The sequence below is a fragment of the Lingula anatina genome, chromosome 8 (genome assembly GCF_051362555.1).
Source record: "Lingula anatina isolate TDL-2025a chromosome 8, LinAna3.0, whole genome shotgun sequence".
Classification (NCBI taxonomy): domain Eukaryota; kingdom Metazoa; phylum Brachiopoda; class Lingulata; order Lingulida; family Lingulidae; genus Lingula; species Lingula anatina.
Window position 1 is genome coordinate 17012776 of NC_141774.1, and position 20029 is coordinate 17032804.

Below are 20029 nucleotides of genomic sequence, written 5' to 3' on the forward strand. Positions count from 1 at the left end.
ACGATAGAACAATATATAATAAACTTTATTTTAGGAGGGTAAAATACATTTGGTGTACACTTATCTTCCACATGGTACTCTATGAGGGGTTAAAGGAAGAAAAATCTTATGCTATAAAATGTTATGTGTTAGTTAACAGTTAAAATAAAGCCTTGAAGTTATTCAGCAGCACTATCATGTGTGGCCTTCACTGTTCATTGTCAAGATAGAATGCACCAACTATAGTCTGCTTTAAGCCTCGGTCACAACCGGACGCACGAAATTCAGGATCGTACGTCCCCTGCGATTTTTGGGTGTTGCGGAGGCCGTGGAGGTCGTAGAGGTAGAGTAAAAGACTGTCTTGCGAGTCGCAAGGGCCACATGAGATGTCTTTTCAGGCAGGGACGCTATTTGCAAGGAGCGATGGTCGTGGAAATTGTACTCATTTCTTGAGTTTGTCATGCTTCCTGTGTACGTGGCACACACTCACCACTTATGAAGAGAATTCAACGCAAGGCGAAAGTGGTGCCCTTTTGCGTCAGTTTTGCTTCACACTTGCCCCACGCGTTTGTGGTGACGTACTGACGGCGTACGTCAGTTTTGCTTCCTGTTCTCCTCTTCCTCCTCCTTTTTTTCTACTATGTAAGCTTCTTTCTCTTGCCTTTGGAGGCATATTAGAATCTAAATTGAGCAAAAATTTGAAAAATTTGTAAATTGTTGTACACGTTACACAGTCAACGTTCATTGTAAAGACACGAGCATGCGTCGTGAGCACGCCTTTTATACACCAGGCGTATGGGTGACGCACGTGCGATACATTCCCGGTGTGCTCTCGACTTTGTTCGTTAGTTGTGAGGGCGTGCGCCTTACTCAACACGCAAAGGGCACTTGTTCCTTCATTGCTTGCGACATGCGTCTTGCACAACGTGCGTCTCTCTTACTAACTCCGTGCGAGGGGAGAAAGTTACGCTTGCGGCCTCGCTGTTCGTAGGCTATTCGTAGAATCTTTTGGACATGTCCAACATCCTCCGTACGTGCTTACGGGCTGTCTGCGAACTCGAAATTGCGTAAGAAGGCCTTACGTGGGACGTGAGATTCTGGGCAAAATTTGGACGCAAACAGCCCGTAAGAGCCCGTACGGCCGGTTGTGACCGAGGCTTTACATCACCTTACGGAGAACTCCAAGCTATGGCACATGGGTAATTCTGAACAAATTAGATTTATATTATGCTCCCAAGCGGAGGGCCTCTTGTAACAATAATACTTTTTAATTAGGAACATATAACACCATGTGTATAATAAATTTATAAATAAATAAATAAATAAATAAATAAATAAGTATGGGTGTTATGGAAATTACAGCTTTGGTTGCAGGTAATGACTCTCGTGGACAACTAAAGAACGCTGGATATCCCCGATGTTGGCACAGCCTATAAAAGAGAATAAACAGATGCTGAAAATATTAGCACAATTGTAGAAAAATAATCTGCTAAGAACTGTAGAAAATCTTAAATCTACAACTTGTGGCCAAATCAAACAATAAACCAAACTACTATGTATAATATATATAATTAAAGGTCAGCGAAAAATACGGGGTTATCAACAGCTACCTCACCCATTAAAAGCAGGGAAGAAAAAAATCTAAGATGATGACTGTGAACAAGCTTGTAATTTAAAAAGAAAACCTCTTTATCTCAATACACATCTGTGTGAATAAGTGTTATTTAAACAAACACATAGGAGTTGCCGGTACATTATCTGGATTATACCTGCTAGAGCCATTGCCAAGCTGAGTTCATCTCTCAACATCTGCAGAACCAATTTCACGCCTGCTTCCCCCTAAAATAACCCATCATACATGTATTGAATGACCTGTGGTGTGTGTAGGGTACGGCAGGTGGAGCCACTAGAAGAGTAGGGCGCCACTGAGAGGGTTTTCTTGGACTTGTAGCGGGGCATCCTCAAAGAAGTGTCAAAACAAGTTGTGTGATTCCGTTGGGCTTTATTACAGCGTATCTGTTCCCCAGTCGATACGCCATTGGCCATCACAATAGGAGGGGTCGGAAGGGGGCGCATGTATGGGGCAGGACGGTCTCGAGAATGCTTAACCGTAAAGGAGACTTCACTGGCAAATACTGATGGAATTATAGTTTTACTTGGAGGGTGCACAAGTTGATAATACATAAATGTTGTATAAAAAGGTAAATTCACGAGAGAGACAGAGAAGTCAACTGTATTTCCAACCTAATGCTGTCTAAATTTGCTCATGTAACATACATGTCACATATGAATGAATTAAAACACTTAAATAAAACAATCGAGGTGTAATTATATATGTGACTGTTACATCCTTACATTGTAAGCCAATCCGTACAGCGCAGGTCGGCCGATAAAGACTGCGCGTGCGCCAAGCGCCAAAGCTTTAAGAACATCGGTCCCTGACCTAACCCCACCGTCTAGGTAGACCTCACACCGCCCCTGGACAGCTTGGACAACCTCGGACAACACATCTATCTATGCAGACAAAACCAAATACAGAAAGAAAAAATTAGAACATATATAACGTGTGGATGTGAGCCAAATATGTTACGCCTAGGTTTAGAGGTTTAGAGGCGCCAATGCGTATCGGAAATATTTCTAACATACAGTTAAGTAGAGTGGATATTAGGGCCATAAGAGTGCAGAAACGACACAGAGACATTTACGAGACATGAATTAGAAAGAAAGACAACTATGCAGAACATGTCAGTGGTGAATATTATGTTGACTATGGCAGTACCAAATTCCACCAAAATGTTCTTTGTTTCTTTCTTTCTTTTTCTATCTATCTATCTATCTATCTATCTATCTATCTATCTATCTATCTATCTTTCTTCGTGTGTGTGCGTGTGTGTGTGTGTGTGTGTCAAAGAGGACTTTGTTCCAATTTTTACCGAGGCAGGCACACCGTCGAGCTGACGCCCTCCATGGTTTGATACCATGATCCCGTCTACACCACTCTCTACCGCCCTGACGGCGTCTTCACCTAGCATTCAGACAATATGATTTAATAAATGGATGAATAAGCCAATGGATGTATCAATGGATGAATCTATTAAGAACAATATAATATGCAGAATAAAAAACAGGAGTGCACAAGCATTAAGACAAAATGATTTAATAAATGAATATATAAGCGAATGGATGTATCAATGGATGAATCTTTTAAGAACAATATAATATGCAAAATAAAACAAACAAAGAGGGGTGTGCATGTTGGAGTGCAATCTGTAAGATATTTGTTTGGTCATGATATATTTTATTTCAATGTGTCTGCTGTTCAGGAGGATAAGGCAATGTTTCTCCAAAGTATTCTGCTCGTGCCATTGTGCAGGCATATGCTAGTATGGTGGTCAATGGGGGAATTGTTTGGTGGTTTCTGCACTGCAAGACAGAGCCAATGTCATGCCTTGTTGTGCAATGGATGTGCTCTCAACTACCGCAATAAGTATAAGTGTTAAATTCCTGGAGGTAAACGAACGAAAGTTCCCCTTTGAAGTTGGAAAAAATGTTAACTTCTTAACTTTTTTAAAAAATAATTGGCCATGCCTTTGAACATTATAGAAATGATACCTCTCACAAGTTTCTAAGTTACCCAGTTTCCATTATTATTATTATTATTATCTCACTTGAATGACTAACGTACCTTGTAAGACTCTAAACAACTTGTTAACATTTAGATTATTATTACAGTGTGGACAGATCGATCTCTACCTGTGAGAACACCTTTAACCACCACAGGGAGTTTTGTGAAACTTTTCAACTTCTTCACATCACTCCATAACAACGGTGCAAATCCAAGTCCACACACTCCGTCATATGGCTTTCCGTCGTCGGATAAATTCTCAGTTCTGTAAAGGGATAAATATACATTTACCATTGCTGCTATTTATTTTTATGCATTGGTATATAATATTTAATAACACTTACTATTAGTAACAGACTTTTTCTTCTTCAATAACTAACTAACTAATTAACTAACTAACTAACTAACTAACTAACTAACTAAATAAATAAATAAATAAATAAATAAATAAATAAATAAATAAATGAATGAATAAATATATTGCTCTAAGAAAGCGGTGGTAGAATCATCACTGTACCTTAGGTGCTTTGGCAAAGTAAACTTGTTTCTGATATCGGCTCGTTTCATTCCTGAATGGTAGCAGTCAATGGTCAGCACCAAAGCCCTGTAGCCACTCTGCTCAGCCCTACGTATAAGATCCTCCGTCTGTTTTTGGTTTTTAAAAACGTAGAGCTGAAACCAGCGCAGGCCATCTGGTGTGGCGTCGGCGACCGCTTCCATTGTGGAGGTAGCATATGTACTGAGGATCATGCAAGAACGCACTGACGCTGCAGCTAAAATATATTTTGGTACATGTAAACAAATAAATAAATACATGCATTTTTCATATGCGTGATGGTAATCGCTTTCCTTTGGAGATATCAAACGAATGATACAATTCTAGCTTTTTGAATTCTAAGTTTAAATTCTAAACCTTCGCGGTTTAAAAAGAATCTTAGCATGTGGTCGGACAATGAAATCGCACTTAAATTTATATAAATCAGCGGCAGCAAACCACAAAAATCTACATCGTTTATAAAGCCTGCATAATAAACGGGTCACGTTTTTTTTTTTTTTTTTTTTTTTTTTTTTTTTTTTTTTTTTTTTTTACCTCTGGCTGTTGCCACTTCTCCGTCAGGGTGCGCCATGCGCTGTACGGCAGTTGGCGCGATGCCGACTGGGAAATCTACTGGCACGCCCTGTATGGTGGTGGCGAGATCTTGCGTGGAGACGTCTCGACGCAGAAACATTGGCCTCAGTCGATATCTAGATAAGTAACTTTGTTCTTTTAGAAATGAGCGAGGGGGTGTATTTATTTATCATTTGTGCGTTCTTTCCTGAATTTTTTAAAAAATTAATCAATTTCTTTTTCTTTTAATAAATTCCTTTCTTCTTTCATTTATATCGTTAATAACCCAATTCGTGAAATTGTGCTTTTTAAAGAGATGTTACTCCTTCGGGAAAACTCGCACTTGGTACATGTAGTAGACCAGAAATTTATTTAAAAAAATGCCGCAGCAAAATTGCACCTAGGGTTGACGGGTTCAGCCACTTGTGAGATATCTTTTCTAAAAAGGTGAACAGTGAGTTAATAGCCATTTTCGAAGAAAAAAAAAATTTATCACGCCATTATGCGTTCACATAGCCACGTGATTTTAAACGGTTCAATACGCATCACTGCCCTGTGTCATACCACCACTATTAACTGTACGTAGCTGTCAGTAATACTACACCATTCACTTACATGCCCGAATAGCCAGCAATTTCAAAAGGGTTATTCTTTTTCTGAAAAAATGGACCTTTTACCATGAAAATTTGGTGTACCTAGAAATCATTTTACCCAAAGGGGACCTCTTCCCGACAAAATGGGCGGTTCGTTCGACAACCCCCATCCCGCCCGAACCCCCTGGCTACGGGCATGGTTTACCACATAGCAATTCTGATACTTCTACCTCTTGAAAGCGGCCCTGTTGTCCCCGAGAGTCTGTTGATCATCGGCACCACTTCTATAGTGATCGTAGGCATTTTTAGTCATCTTTTTTAATGCAATTGCCTCTACGTCGTCCAGGCAAACCGGAATAGAGTCACCGTCTGCCATCTTGGCTTCCTCTACAGGTGCGCACGTAATTGAATCTTGTGAGGTCATTTCCATAGGTCGTGACATAGTTGTGGCTGAGACGGTAACTTGAGTAAATAGATAAGGAAAAATTAGCACTGTCGCCAAAATTACGCCGATCAATATCCCGTTTTAATTGAGTGTTCAAATTGATCAACAACCTCTAGTTTGGAATAAAACACCACGAGTATAAAACATATTTTATATCAAAATACATATATTAAATGTTACCAATTAACTAAACAAATCTTTAATTATGTCCCCCCTACCCCCCCCCCCCCTTCGTTTTCACCCTCGGTTTGGGGCACCAACTGTCATGTTGGTTTCCACATCTGTGACACTGGCCATTACTCTCTTAACGTACGCTCAGCCCACCCTGAGTTTGAAGAACTGACGCACACGGTCCCCGATACTGATTCAATATCAGTAAAAGCATTGATGTTGGCAAAGACAGCACCTACAAAGCGAAGTTAACTTGCAAAAAAAAAAAAAATAAAATAAAAAAATAAATAAATAAATAAATAAATAAATAAATAAATAATAATAAATAAATAAATAAATAAATAAATAAAATAAAAAAGATAAAAACTCCCTGTAATTGAAAGAGACCTAGGCTACTCTTAAAGAAGGGGAGAACAGCATTTTAAGTTTCAATTAAAGGGATTATAACTCTTCGTTTCGGCCAAAAAATGAATTTTCCTGGAGTAAACAGCAATTATCCCATACTAACCAATGGTTAATGAACCCATTTTTACATTCAAAGTTAGTACCTGGTTTTTTCTAAAAAGTTTGTTTTTTTGTTGAAATCTCTTAAGAGATTTTAACAGAGTATAGTCATCAATGGATGTCACATAGTCTAAGGACAAGCTCAGATATCAGAATAATAGCTATAACTGCCGTTTTTTTTAATTATTATTATTATTTTATTTATTTATTTATTTATTTATTTTGGTAAAACAGAATATATTATATTTCTATGAGTTATTCACAATGTTTTTATTGCGAAATATAGATCTTATACGAAGTTATTATCCCTTTAAGATTAAAGGTATTATTGAAGTGAATATAGTTTAGCGTTACACTATGAATAAAATAATTAATTAATTAATCAATAAATAAATGAATACATAAATCACTCAGCGCCTGAGATTCCGACACACTCGATTCTTGTCCATAATTTATTCAGTTGATGTAATCCCCATGGCACACCCATCCATTGTTCTTTTTATCCAATACTTGCTGGACGCATTGCTCCCTTTAATGTTTTTCCGATACTAGGCCAAAATACCTTTGCGATTCTTTATTCAAGTCAGTCGCGATCGAATACAATGCGCGAAGCTTTTTGTAGGAACTGCTACCGCAATAATGTCAGACTCGTTTACCCTGTATTTGCCATTAAATCTCTCGCGCATGAAAGTAAACCGTGTCAAGGTCGAATAGCTGAGAAAGCGACGTGGGGGCCTTGAATGACTGCCGTGAGAGAACTCAGCATCCAGGGGGTTCGACGAGGTTTTTAAGCGGCGGGGAATATCTGGCAGAGCTGGAGGCCAAGCAGTAGGTCAATACTCGTACGTACACAATTAACTGTCTAGTGCAATCGACGTCGGTTGACTCACAAAGGATACCCGCATATGTTAACCTACATATATACATATACGTGTGTTCAAAGCATCACAGCATTAAGTAGGGGCCTATAACACGAATAACGTTAAACTGAAGACGCAATGGCGTTTTAAAACTAATTTCAACGAAACAAGCTTCGAGATTCCAAGATTCCATTAAGAGCTAGCCGATAAATGCACTGGTGTTACTAGAGCAGACTTTCGAATGAATTCACATATAGCTGTAGGGTCAAAACTGACCGGTAGGTCAAAAGCACGTACATATTTACTAGCTATCGATCATCGATTAGACTGAGCATGTCATGAGATCTCCGAAGTAAAATAAGGGGATGAACTACTCTTCCTCTCTATAGCCCCCTCTGTGCCCATTTGCGATATAATTTGTACCAAATCCTTGCTGGGTCATCAGACACGTAGCCTACGATATTCAATGTTTATGGTAATAGCAAAACACACATTAACCCTATGGAATGACCCCGAGGCCAGCCGTTATCATTGCGTCGTCCACATTTATTCAAGAGGCATAAAAAAAGTTATCGCTCAACTGAACTTATAATATGAGTGATTCGGTTTTATTAATTGTTAGATCTAGCTAGTGCAAAGTGAGACCAGTGCGAATTATTCCAAAAGAAAAAAAAAATGACGTCACCTCCCAGCTGGCCTAGGATAGAGAGTATACGTAGGACATTACATCGGCTGATACCCCCCCCCCCCCCCCACACACACACACACGGGCGAGCGCGCTCGTGCATACACACGTAGTTCACCTCTTCTCTTCACATTCCTCTTCTCAGCTATTCAGGTTAAGTAGAAGGAAATGTCTATATCCTCCATAAGCCGCGTTTTGTTTTCTTAAATTTCATATGAGTCAGCACTGCCTAGATCTTTTTTAAAGCAACAGAGCCTTTATATTGATCCATGAATCCTGCATGATCTGGTGAAGGTAAATATCAGAATATTAGTCTCCATATATTGGTTAACTGAGGTATTTAATGCATGCTGTTATGTGTATTCTAAGATGTATCAGTGATGTGGACGTGTAGGTGTATATATGCGTTGTTGTAAACTCCCCTAATTCCATGACCTCATAAAAAAAAGTATACCACACCCCTCCCTCATTTTCCTCCCGAGCTAACATTTCGGCCTATAGATTGGAAATGTGCCCATGCTGTCAACACGCTCAATTAGCTTTTACAGTTAGAACACTTTCAGATCCCTGTATGGCAAATATTACAGGACAAAACATGTATCGCTTAAAACGAGTTACATGTAACACCACTGAGAAAAACCAAATCCACACTCGACATAGATATAACCCTAACACTGCTTGCTCTTAAATGATAGATAAGAAAAGTAAGCAATCAGGAAAAGTTCGCTCCAGTGACCTGTGCTCTTCTTGGTCATCCCGTCTCCGCTCCCTCCCTCTTATCGCGACAAAATAACGTCGATTTTCTCCTAGTGCGATAGCCCAAACATAGCCAAACAACGGCGTGTATTCAGCGAAGAGCTTTGAAGGGGCGCTGAGAAAAAGTGAGTACAAAGGTATGCGTCTGAAGGGGTGCGTTCTAATAGTTGTTGCGTAACGACGACATTAAGGGTGTTTTGACTTGTTATTGCTACGGCGTGCATTATTTAAAAATGGTCGGCGAGGAAGAAAAAAAGGGGGAGGGGTCACCTCTTAACGAGTGCAGACAACAGCCGAGACAAGACCACTTACATATTTTATGGTGTATTACCTATACTCAGGTAAAGTGCCATGATTTTTCTCATAGAGTAGCGCTTTCGATCAATCAGTGCCAAAATTAAAAGGACCATTAAGGCTTAGGTTAAAGATCCAAGGTAAGAATGGGAGATCGGTTTCTTGTTAAGATATAATTATTACTCTGCGTAGAAGCTAGGACTGAACTTTCCTAGAAATGAACTTCCTTGTGTAAATAACTAAGTGTAATATGAAATAATATGACATAACGTGAAGTGACGTAACTCAACGTAACGCAACGCAGCGTAACGTAACGTCACGTCACGTCACGTAACATAACATGATATTACATAACATAACATAATGTCATTTTTAACAAGATTATCTAAACAAGATTATCTACAATTGTTTTTCTTATTCAACATACAGGTGATTTATGTCAAATACATGTAGCAAGGCACTGCCCCCCACCCCACCCCCCACCCACCCCCACCTACTAAACGGTCAGCGAAATGACCCGTCTGTACCATTGACCATGATCATGTGTACACAAGTATGCACAATGACTTTGACAGTGTTTCCAAAGCCAATACATACACATACACTACCTCCTCTTGACATTAATTATACATTATACCCTTCAGGCCATTTAGGACGCTACAATTAAGCATTTGCAAACTGACCTTTTTCAGTGTAACCTATTAATACATGAAAATGTATTTCGGTTAATCACCTTTACAGGCCTTGCTTGGTAGTGCGCGCTTTTTTTAACACTCTGTGAAGACTTAATGTTTATTATTCTAGACACGTTGAATCACAACACGCTTATTTTGCAATGCATCAGAAGCATTGCTTAGATTAAGACTGGTCGTTCGGTTGTCTCTATTGGATGTAACTGTACTGTATCTGCTCCGGCAAAATACGTAGCACTACATGCTCGTCAGTGTAACAGTAGGCCTATGTTAAGATCTATATATATAGAATTCGTATACACCGTTTAGAGTTGTTGTTTTAACGGTGACATTCCTTACGTTTCAGGGTAGATTTAGACGAGGGAGATGGCACAGAGAGAGGCTGGGTTCGACCACTGGGCCGACTACGTGACCCTTGCTATATACTTCTTGGTGGTTTTCTCCGTGGGGATATGGGTGAGTTTACTATCGTACGTCTAAACTGGGCTTGACTTCTCGAATCTCCTGTTGCGACGCCGGAGTTGTGATGTGGTTACTGACAGAATATGGTCGATATATTTGTGTTGACATGTGCTGAAAATCACGTGTACAGGGAGGCTTGGTTGAACTGGGCTGCACTGGACTGTTAATAGGTCGATGGCAATGTTGCGTCACCAGACGATCACACGCATGTGCTGAAACAAGCACACACGCCTACACACACGCAAACAAGAGCACACACGCACACATACATATTTTTTAAAATATGGTTGTCAGGTCTGACATTTTCTTTGTCAAGAATGATGGTCGCGTGCACTTGACCTTGAGACAGCCTTTTAAGTCTGTGTTACATCAACTATGATCGTCGTCCGAAATGGCGGACCCAGGCATGTACTGGGAGATGGGGGGGGGGGGGGGGGGGTTAGAGGTTTCCATCCTCACCTGGCTCGGCAAACATAATACATATTTTAATATGTAAATACAGACACGTTTACTGAAGAGATACATTTAATCACTGCATATAGATAGGAAAAGTCAAAGAGATCCAGTGGCTTTATCTCATTTCACTCCAGTTTTTGAGGGGGGGGGGGAACAGGGGTACGTCAGAGGCTAATGGGGGGGTGGGGTGGAACAGGGGTACGTCAGAGGCTAATGGGGGGGGAGGGGGTGGAACAGGGGTACGTCAGAGGCTAATGGGGGGGAGGGGCGGAACAGGGGTACGTCAGAGGTTAATGGACGGTAACGCTATGGTAATGTCCCCGTCTGCAGATCGATTTTCCATTAGAAACTGATCGGTTAGCTTCTACGGCACACCACGCGCTTTTCTGTGATTAAGACTATTATAGTGCTTCTAAGATTATATTTATAGTGGCGTTCCGTGCTATATATAGTTTATTTGAAGAAATAATGATCTAAGTTATGTTATTCTTAACGACATTGGTATGTTTTATTGGTTGTATATTGGATATTTGCCATTCCATCGAGGGTTTTTATTCCAATTTATTGTTATTGTTGCAACTTTTTATTTCTCACGCAGGTTTTTTACGCACCATGACATTCGAGTCGTGCGTAAGCATATAAGCGTTTTGTGTTCGCAATTGTGTGAGCTCGTGACCTTGGATCATTGTGGTCAAATGCGCGTGCACTCGTACTCTGTGTGACAGGCGTATTATAAGAGTACCTGTCGAGTGCACAGCAGATCGCGTACGTAGAAATACGTGAGTACACAGGCGCCCCATGCACATGTCTTTGCAGAACACAGACTCAGTGACTTCTCATTTACAAACGTGCACGTTGGCACAGACACACACACACACGCACACTCACCACTCTTTCGCATAACACACATAAACACACTAAAACGGCAGCTCACGCACAAACACGCCCCATGAGCATTTCTTGCAGTACATACGTCATGTACATCAGCACGTGCTGATAACCAATGTTCAATTGGTCGCATCTTGACTCGTGAAACATCGTAGAAACTCGACTACTATAATTATGTACATGAACATGAACATGGTGCATAGGAATAGGAACATCTGCGACTGGCTGAGCCGTTTACTACACCCGTATAAGTATTTATATTGGAATGAATGGATGAGACTTCTAATCTAAGTATTATTAATGCATACCGCGTTTTTTTATACACTGGAGAAGGAGGTCATTTGCAAAGAGTTTGCGTGCAAATAATTCAACAGATATGGTTAGTCTGAAATAGGCGAATGATAAATATACTTTAACTTGTATCTGGTTATATAACCATTCGTAAACAAGCCATGTCTTTACTCGTTGATCTCCTCATTGTATACATGTATAGCAACAAAAATGTATTGATGTCAATTATAGATAGGAAAAATGATTATATATGCATTTTTTATTATTGTTTCATTTCGTTCTATCAGTCCATCAGATTTTCGAATAATTTAATTAATGAACACATTCGAGATTGAAAGCGAGATCTTTAGGTGCATCTGTAGAACACCTTTTTTAAAAGTTCATGTAAAATATCTAGTTTATGTCACTTTAATGGGAGATCTCGTTACACGGCTTACTTCCGTTTTAACTTGGCCCATGACAGTGTTTTTGCATGCTAGGGATCAAACAATATGCAAAACTACATCTCCTGAGTCATCAGTGTGATTTACGTCCCATTTTATACGTAACTCAAAATCAATACTACGCTCATAATTTGCGGTCCATGCGGTATAAATTATTACATCTTACGTTACTGAGCAGCCATACATTTCACACGGCTGAGAATAATATGACTTACAAAATGCATATATTAACTGGCTTATTTTAGGATAGGTACGAAAGTATACTAGTACGTGCATCCATTATCACATATCTAAGTAATAAAAATGATTGACACTATAGAGAACAATGATATCGCATCATTTAAACTAGGGTAACAAGCTATTAATGTACCCAGTAATTATTATTATTCTTATTATTATTATTAGCCCATTCTGACTCTCCCTGAAAAGTTTCTCAAAATCCACCTTTTCCTTTTTGAGTTGGGCTGTTAACTTTCACACCATCAAAACATCAAAAGCAAAAACTGAACTTCACTGACGTAAGTAAAAATTCAATGGAGGCGTTCATCAGAAGAGGGTAAAAATCGGGACGTCTTGCAAACAGTGGGTCCATCACCATTGAACGTTTGAACTTTTACTGATTAGATAGCCAGTGATGGTGCAAAAGGCAGTCTCGACCCAGCCGTATTCTTGTCGGTTTTAAGAAAGTTGTTTTAGCTTTCTTTCCTGAAAGAGATCCTTGGTTTCCGCGGCACCACTGTATGTCATATAGGCATGGGTGTCCTACCAATGTAGTGATAAAATGTCATTTCATTTATAAGTTTTACGGGGTCTAGGTCATTGGACAGCTGACTCATGCGAAATGTACATATAATTTGCATTTTTACAACATTTTAATATTAAAATATATGTATGTGGTGAATACATGTACAAGTTGATTTCCACGCCATTGTACTTACTTAGCATATGAGTGTTGTCTAAACATTAATGCCAGAAAAGTATTTAGTCATGTAATCGCCTCTTTCCTGTCCCATATGAATTCATCGGTAGTGATGTTTACAAATGTAAAGAATCATACTTTTATATTTCTTGCTTATCATTCGTTACACTCAATCCATCCGGTTTTACAGAGGTGTTTTTATAATGATTATTTTTTATCTTCAGTCTATTTTCAGATCTAAAAGAAATACGGTGTTCGATTTCTTCCTTGCGGGTCGCAGTCTGCCTTGGTGGCCTGTAAGTGACATATTGGGCATTTTCTGACTGGCATTATGGGCATTTTTAGAGTGGCATATGGGCATTTTCCCAAAAAGCAGACACTCTTGAGTTAATTTATGAAACCCGAGCAGCACCTAGAAACTAGTGTAAAATGTCATTCAATGATATAAATATATATGTAAAATACACCTTCCTATTACTAATTAAATGTGATTGATGCGAGGAAGCTTTAAATCTTACTTTCATATTCTTCTGATTTATCCTCTTGAAATGGCATTAGATTGTTATCATTAATAAATGTAAAGCAATTCAACTTATTTATAAACTTATTCATTTTTAAAAGAGAAACCGCAATAAGTCATTTTTTTTTTTTAATTTCGTCGTTGAAATATCTCAAACTTTCCCTTTGTCTTACAGATTGGCCTGTCTATCTTCGCCAGCAACATTGGTAGCGAACATTTCATTGGCCAGGCTGGAACTGCAGCAGTCACAGGGGTCGCTGTGGTCGTTTTCGAGTGGAACGTAAGGAGGCTCTCTCTCTTCTTGATTTTCTTCTTCTAAGTTTTTTTTTTTTTTTTTTTTTTTTTTTTTTTTTTTTTTTTTTTTTTTTTTGGGGGGGGGGGGTATTTCGTTTTTATTTTCTTTACTCTTCACTATTTTATTTTTAAAGATGCATATTAAGAGAGTTGACATGCCAAATTATTGTCACTAAATACCAAATACCATCACATATAGTTTCAAAAGGTATAACTAAAAAAATACCACAGAGTTTCCTTACCACCAGAAATCTGAAGAAAATCCAGTTTCAAAACATTACCTTTATATTTGGCTTACTTTTTTGGACTTTTTTTAAATTTGTATGCGGTACAGGGAGTGTACACAGCTATACTAGTACTCCGGCTTAATTGCTGTGCGTCTTTTATCTATAGAAATATTTGTTCTCTGATGCTGTGGATACATTTTCATCACATGTATTATATTTTATAGGCTATACCATGTCTGCTTGCCCTGGGCTGGATATTCCTCCCAGTCTATATCGCTACTGGGGTAAGTATCATTACTTAAGGGAGCTGCTTCCATAGGCTGCATTCAGAAAAGTGGACTAACTAGTCCGCGGGTCAAATATGGCGACCCACTAAAAAGCTTGCCGTCTAATCCGCTAATAGACACTGAATAGATTCCCCTTGGGGAAGTAGGCCTATTCAAGTGGGTCGGCCATATTTGGCCATCGGACTAGTCACTCCACTGATTTGAATGCGGACTTAGAGGATATACAGAATGAGAAGAGCCAAGTGCTAGCTAGGCCACGACCTAAATATGGCAGACCTACATGAAAGGAAGACTGCTTAATCCTGTAATGGTCTCTCTGCCTCTCACACTCCTCCCCACGCGTCCTCCCTGCAGGGGCACAGTAATTAAATCTCGGCTCAATTCAACCGGTCGAGGGACCACGCGTGGGGAGGCGTGTGAGAGGCGAAGAGACCACTACATTCATCAAAAATCACTTCTAAGTCGCCAACATATTAAATGGCATTTTCTTATGAAATTAAGATTGAAGCAAACACGAATATACGAGAAACTACACTTTAAAGTATAGAGTACAGATGAAAAATGTTCCAGATAGTTAGATCTATAGTTCATGTTTCTATCACCTGAACTGTGGTCTATTTGCAAAACTTTGAAAGTGGAAAACTATGTGGCGCAAATGACCACTCTCAACGTCTTAGTGGGTATCCAACAAAAAGACCTTATCCTTATTCTGGGCATATAAGTATTTATGAAGACAATTTGAATGAAATAATAATGAAAAAAGTAAAACTGTCTCCATACATTTGTTTGCCAGCGTGTACAGACCAAGGGAGATTATGACACAGAGTTATGAAATATCATCTGGCTTGTTCTAGCCATATTCTTTTATGATGAATATAATAAATATGCAGGAGACTGTTGATTTACAATGTACATATTTATTTATATCCTTCATTGCCAGGTATATACTATGCCAGAGTATCTGAACAGGCGATATGGAGGCCAAAGACTGAGGATATACCTCACCGCGGTGACCTTGATCATCTTCATCTTCAACCATATATCGGTACGTTATCTATCTTCACAGTCGGAGGCATCCAAGGTTTTATTCACTGAGAGAAAAAAATGGTGGAGACAATGAATGAACTATTTAAATATGAACTGCTTCGTGGTTCATGACCAAGGTTAAGCATCTTATATATATATATACACCAATCTTTCCGTGATTGAGCACTTCTGTGCCTGTCGTAGGCCTATAAATTAAACGTGGGCCTGCGTCTGCATTCTCGACGAGGAATAATTCTTGCCTTTGACAAGTCAAAGGTTCAAATATGTTACACCCACTTGCCTTTTGCTGTATATATTTGAATTCAGGACTTATTGTTCTTTTTTAGCGATGGGATCATTCACCCGATCACACGATGTCAATTCTGCTTAAATTATACCTGTACGTGCCAAAAAAATTAACCATTGCCATTGGTCTCTCCCTGAACATTTTTATGTACAGACACAGATGTGTCTGTACATATAGCCATCATCTGCGTCTGTCGTCGCCGTCGCCGTCGCCGTCGCCGTCGTCGCCGTGCACTTTTACCGATAACACGATAAGTGGAAAACTGTTTTTTCTTTTGGCTTGAAACTTACAGAACTGATGAATATTCGTAATACGCAGGTCAAGTTCGAAAATCAGCATGATCGGGTCACTTATAGGGAATTTATGCTGTTTTTTCACTTTTTTCAGCATATATGCAGCACCGATAACACGATAAGTGGAAAATCATTTTATCTTTTGGCTTGAAACTTACAGAACTGATGAATATTCATAATACGCAGGTCAAGTTCGAAAATCAGCATGATCGGGTCACTTATAGGGAATTTATGCTGTTTTTTCACTTTTTTCAGCATATATGCAGCACCGATAACACGATAAGTGGAAAATCATTTTACCTTTTGGCTTGAAACTTACAGAACTGATGAATATTCATAATACGCAGGTCAAGTTCGAAAATCAGCATGATCAGGCTATTAATATGGAAGTAATGCATTTTTTTCACTTTTTTCAACATTTATGCAACACCGATAACACAATATTTGAAAAACCGTTTTACCTTTTGGCATGAAACTTACAGAACTGATGAATATTCTTAAAACGCAGGTCAAGTTCGAAAATCAGCGTGATCAGGCCATTTATATTGAAGTTATGCAGTTTTCTCACTTTTTTCAGCATTTATGCAACACCGATAACACAATATTTGAAAAACCATTTTACCTTTTGGCATGAAACTTACAGAACTGATGAATATCTATAATACGCAAGTCAAGTTTGAAAATTGGCATGATCAGAGCATTTTCATAAAAGTTTTGCTGTTTTTTCACTTTTTTTCAGCATATATGCAACACCTATAACACATTTTAAGGAAAATCGATTGCCCAATTGTCTTGAAATTCACAGTAGTGATCAGTGTTACTGAAATACAGATTAAGTTTTGAAAATAAGCTTGATCAGTAAAGGTTTGGTGAAGTTATGCCTTTTTTTTTGTATACAAGTGATTTTTTCTCTCAAATTTAATTCTCAGGCATGCTAACAGTCTCATTTTTGAACTAATTAGATATGTTAAGTTGTTCTTTTGACATTTTCTGCATCTTAACAACATTGTTAGTTGATTATAAAAAAATAATGGTAAACCTGATATTGTGTATTGTTTAATAAGTGACCAAAATGGAAAAAAAAAACATATCTTTACAGTTTGTCAGATTCAACCATTCACTATGTTCAGAATTTCAGAATGGAGCAAGTTGGACATTTATAATTGTTCTATTGATATTTTTGATTTTACAACATATTTTTTGATTGATCATATAAAAATGACAATAAATTGATTATTTTGCTTTATGTAAAAAAGGTGTTGAAAATGGAAATAAACTCTTTCAATACAGTTTTCTCTTGTTTACATTTTGGGATTTTCAAAGTATGACTCTGAACTCTATAGGCTAGTCACATTTTCTGAATATCCATGATACTTTTATTTTATTATTAAACAATTTATGGTTATTATGCTGTTAAGCATTGTGTAATATTGCATCAAAATTGAACAAAACCCTATTCTGGGCACTGCCTCCGTAGTGGCGGTGAAAGGAAAACCATGTCACTTGCTCTTCTCACACTTACAGGAAAGAAACAAAGGTTAAGCTCTCTGCTAGATAACATAGTGTCCATAATAAGGAAGCAGTGAATAGCAGCTTCATTGGAATTGTATTTTTGTTGTTTTCTTTTTAATTTTTTCTCCAACACTGGCATTTTTAAGATGTGATTTTTAACTCCCATCCACCTGAGGCTCTGCACATTTTCAGTATTTCCACATAAGCAGTTGTATTGGTATTTATGTCTTTAAACACGCTGTAATATTATTTTATGCACTGTCATCATTTTTATGTACAGACACAGATGTGTCTGTACATATAGCCATCATCTGCGTCTGTCGTCGCCGTCGTCGCCGTCGCCGTGCACTTTTAACGATAACACGATAAGTGGAAAACCATTTTACCTTTTGACTTGAAACTTGTGGAACTGATGAATATTCATAATACGCAGGTCAAGTTCGAAAATCAGCATGATCGGGTCACTTTTAGGGAATTTATGCTGTTTTTTCACTTTTTTCAGCATATATGCAACACCGATAACAAGATAAGTGGAAAACCATTTTACCTTTTGACTTGAAACTTACAGAACTGATGAATATTCATAATACGCAGGTCAAGTTCGAAAATCAGCATGATTGGGTCACTTTTAGGGAATTTATGCTGTTTTTTCACTTTTTTCAGCATATATGCAGCACCAATAACACGATAAGTGGAAAACCATTTTACCTTTTGACTTGAAACTTACAGAACTGATGAATATTCGTAATACGTAGGTCAAGTTTGAAAATCAGCATGATCGGTTCACTTTTAGGGAATTTATGCTGTTTTTATGTACAGGCACAGATGTGTCTGTACATATAGCCGTCACCTGCGTCTGTCGTCGCCATCGCTGTCATCGTCGCTGTCGCCGTCGTCGTCGCCGTGCACTCAGTGATAACACGATAAGTGGAATACCGTTTTACATTTTGTATTCAAATTTACAGAACTGATGAATATTCATAATCCGCAGGTCAAGTTCGAAAATCAGCATGATTGGGTCACTATTAGGGAATTTATGCTGTTTTTTCACTTTTTCAGCATATATGCAGCACTGATAACACGATAAGTGGAAAACCATTTTACCTTTTGGCTTGAAACTTAGAGAACTGATGAATATTCATAATACGCAGGTCAAGTTCGAAAATCAGCATGATCGGGCCATTTTTAGGGAAGTTATGCTGTTTTTTCACTTTTTTCAACATATATGCAACATTGATAACACAATATAAGAAAAACAGATGGGCCAATTGTCATTAAACTCACAGGAGTGGTCAATCTTACTAAAACGCAGGTTGAGTTCGAAAATCAGCATAATCTGTCTATTATTTTAGAACTTATACTTTTTTTTCACATTTCCTCAGATTCAATTCTTAGGCATGTTAACAGTCTCATTATTGAACTAATAAGATACGTAAAAGTGTTAGTTTGATATTTCCTGCATCTTTACAACATTGTTAGTTGATTATGTAAAAATGATGGTAAACTTGATATCATGTATTGTGTAATAAAGTGTCAAAAATGGAAATAAACTCATATCATTGCAGTTTGTTAGATTCAATCATCCACTATGTTCAGAATCTCAGAATGGAGGAAATTGGACATTTAACACTGCTCTGTTGATATTTTCCCCATCTCATCAATTTTCTTAGTTGGTCATATAAAAATGGCAGTAAACTGTTTATTTTGTTATATGTTAAAAAAAGTGTTAAAATGGAAATAAACCCATTTCAGAACAGTGCTGTCTTGTTTACATTTTGGCATTTTTAAGATGTGACTTTGAAGTACCATGAGCCTGCAGACCTTTGCTAGTCACATTTTCTGAATGTCCATGTTACTAGTATTCTATTATTAAAAATTGATGGTCATTATGCTGTTAAACATTATGTAATGTTGCATCAAAATTTGAAGAAACCCCTATTTTGGACACTGCTCCCATGATGACCATTTAAGGAAAATCATTTCACTTACTGTGCTCAAACTTACAGGAAAGAAACATGGGTCTAAATTACATGTGTACAACTTTAGTAGGCAATGCAGTCTGTTTGGTAATTTTTTTCTGGCAATTAAACATTTTTTTGTGAAAATTTTATTTTTCACTTATTGGCATTTTCAAGGTGTGACTTTGAAGTTCCACGAACCTGAAGACCTTTGCTTGTCACTTTTTCTGAATGTCCATGTTACTAATATTCTATTATTAAAAAATTGATGGTCATTATGCTGTTAAGCATTATGTAATGTTGCATCAAAATAGAAGAAAACACAATTTTTGGTGCCGCTGCCATGATGACCATAATGAGAAAACTGTGTTACTTATGACTATCAAACCTTTAAAAAAGAAACACTGGACTAAAATGCAGCCTGAGTTGGAAAA

The 20029-nt window shown here is 38.1% G+C and overlaps 2 protein-coding genes across 4 annotated transcripts in view; one reads left to right on the forward strand and one right to left on the reverse strand.

Moving 5' to 3' along the window:
- Positions 1-8338, reverse strand: LOC106159960 (uncharacterized). Its single transcript, XM_013536442.2, has 9 exons — positions 8089-8338; positions 5536-5767; positions 4695-4849; positions 4122-4377; positions 3733-3869; positions 2913-3004; positions 2335-2493; positions 1749-1818; positions 1-1409 (listed from the first exon to the last, which is right to left on the reverse strand). The coding sequence occupies exons 2-9, from the start codon at positions 5745-5747 to the stop codon at positions 1336-1338; spliced, it is 1155 nt and encodes a 384-aa protein (XP_013391896.2). The 5' UTR covers positions 5748-5767; positions 8089-8338; the 3' UTR covers positions 1-1335.
- LOC106159957 (sodium/mannose cotransporter SLC5A10) overlaps positions 7104-20029 on the forward strand; it is a 22397-nt gene continuing 9471 nt past the window's right edge. Inside the window, exons 1-6 of one of the 3 annotated variants that reach the window (XM_013536435.2) lie at positions 7104-7267; positions 10059-10168; positions 13396-13467; positions 13867-13971; positions 14437-14496; positions 15440-15544. In XM_013536435.2, the coding sequence (XP_013391889.2) occupies positions 10079-10168; positions 13396-13467; positions 13867-13971; positions 14437-14496; positions 15440-15544 (432 nt within the window). In that variant the 5' untranslated portion in view covers positions 7104-7267; positions 10059-10078. Of the gene's footprint in view, positions 7268-8487; positions 8852-9048; positions 9068-10058; positions 10169-13395; positions 13468-13866; positions 13972-14436; positions 14497-15439; positions 15545-20029 lie in introns of those variants that run through there. The other 2 variants (XM_013536437.2, XM_013536436.2) reach the window with 2 other exon arrangements.

Excerpts from the sequence above, each read along its gene's own strand:
- LOC106159960 (XM_013536442.2), bottom strand. The coding sequence starts at position 5,747 with ATGTCACGACCTATGGAAATGACCTCACAAGATTCAATTACGTGCGCA. Across the intron at positions 4,850-5,535 it reads AACAGGGCCGCTTTCAAGAG|ATATCGACTGAGGCCAATGT; the intron begins GTAGAAGTATCA and ends TTACTTATCTAG. Across the intron at positions 1,410-1,748 it reads CTTGGCAATGGCTCTAGCAG|GCTGTGCCAACATCGGGGAT; the intron begins GTATAATCCAGA and ends TCTCTTTTATAG.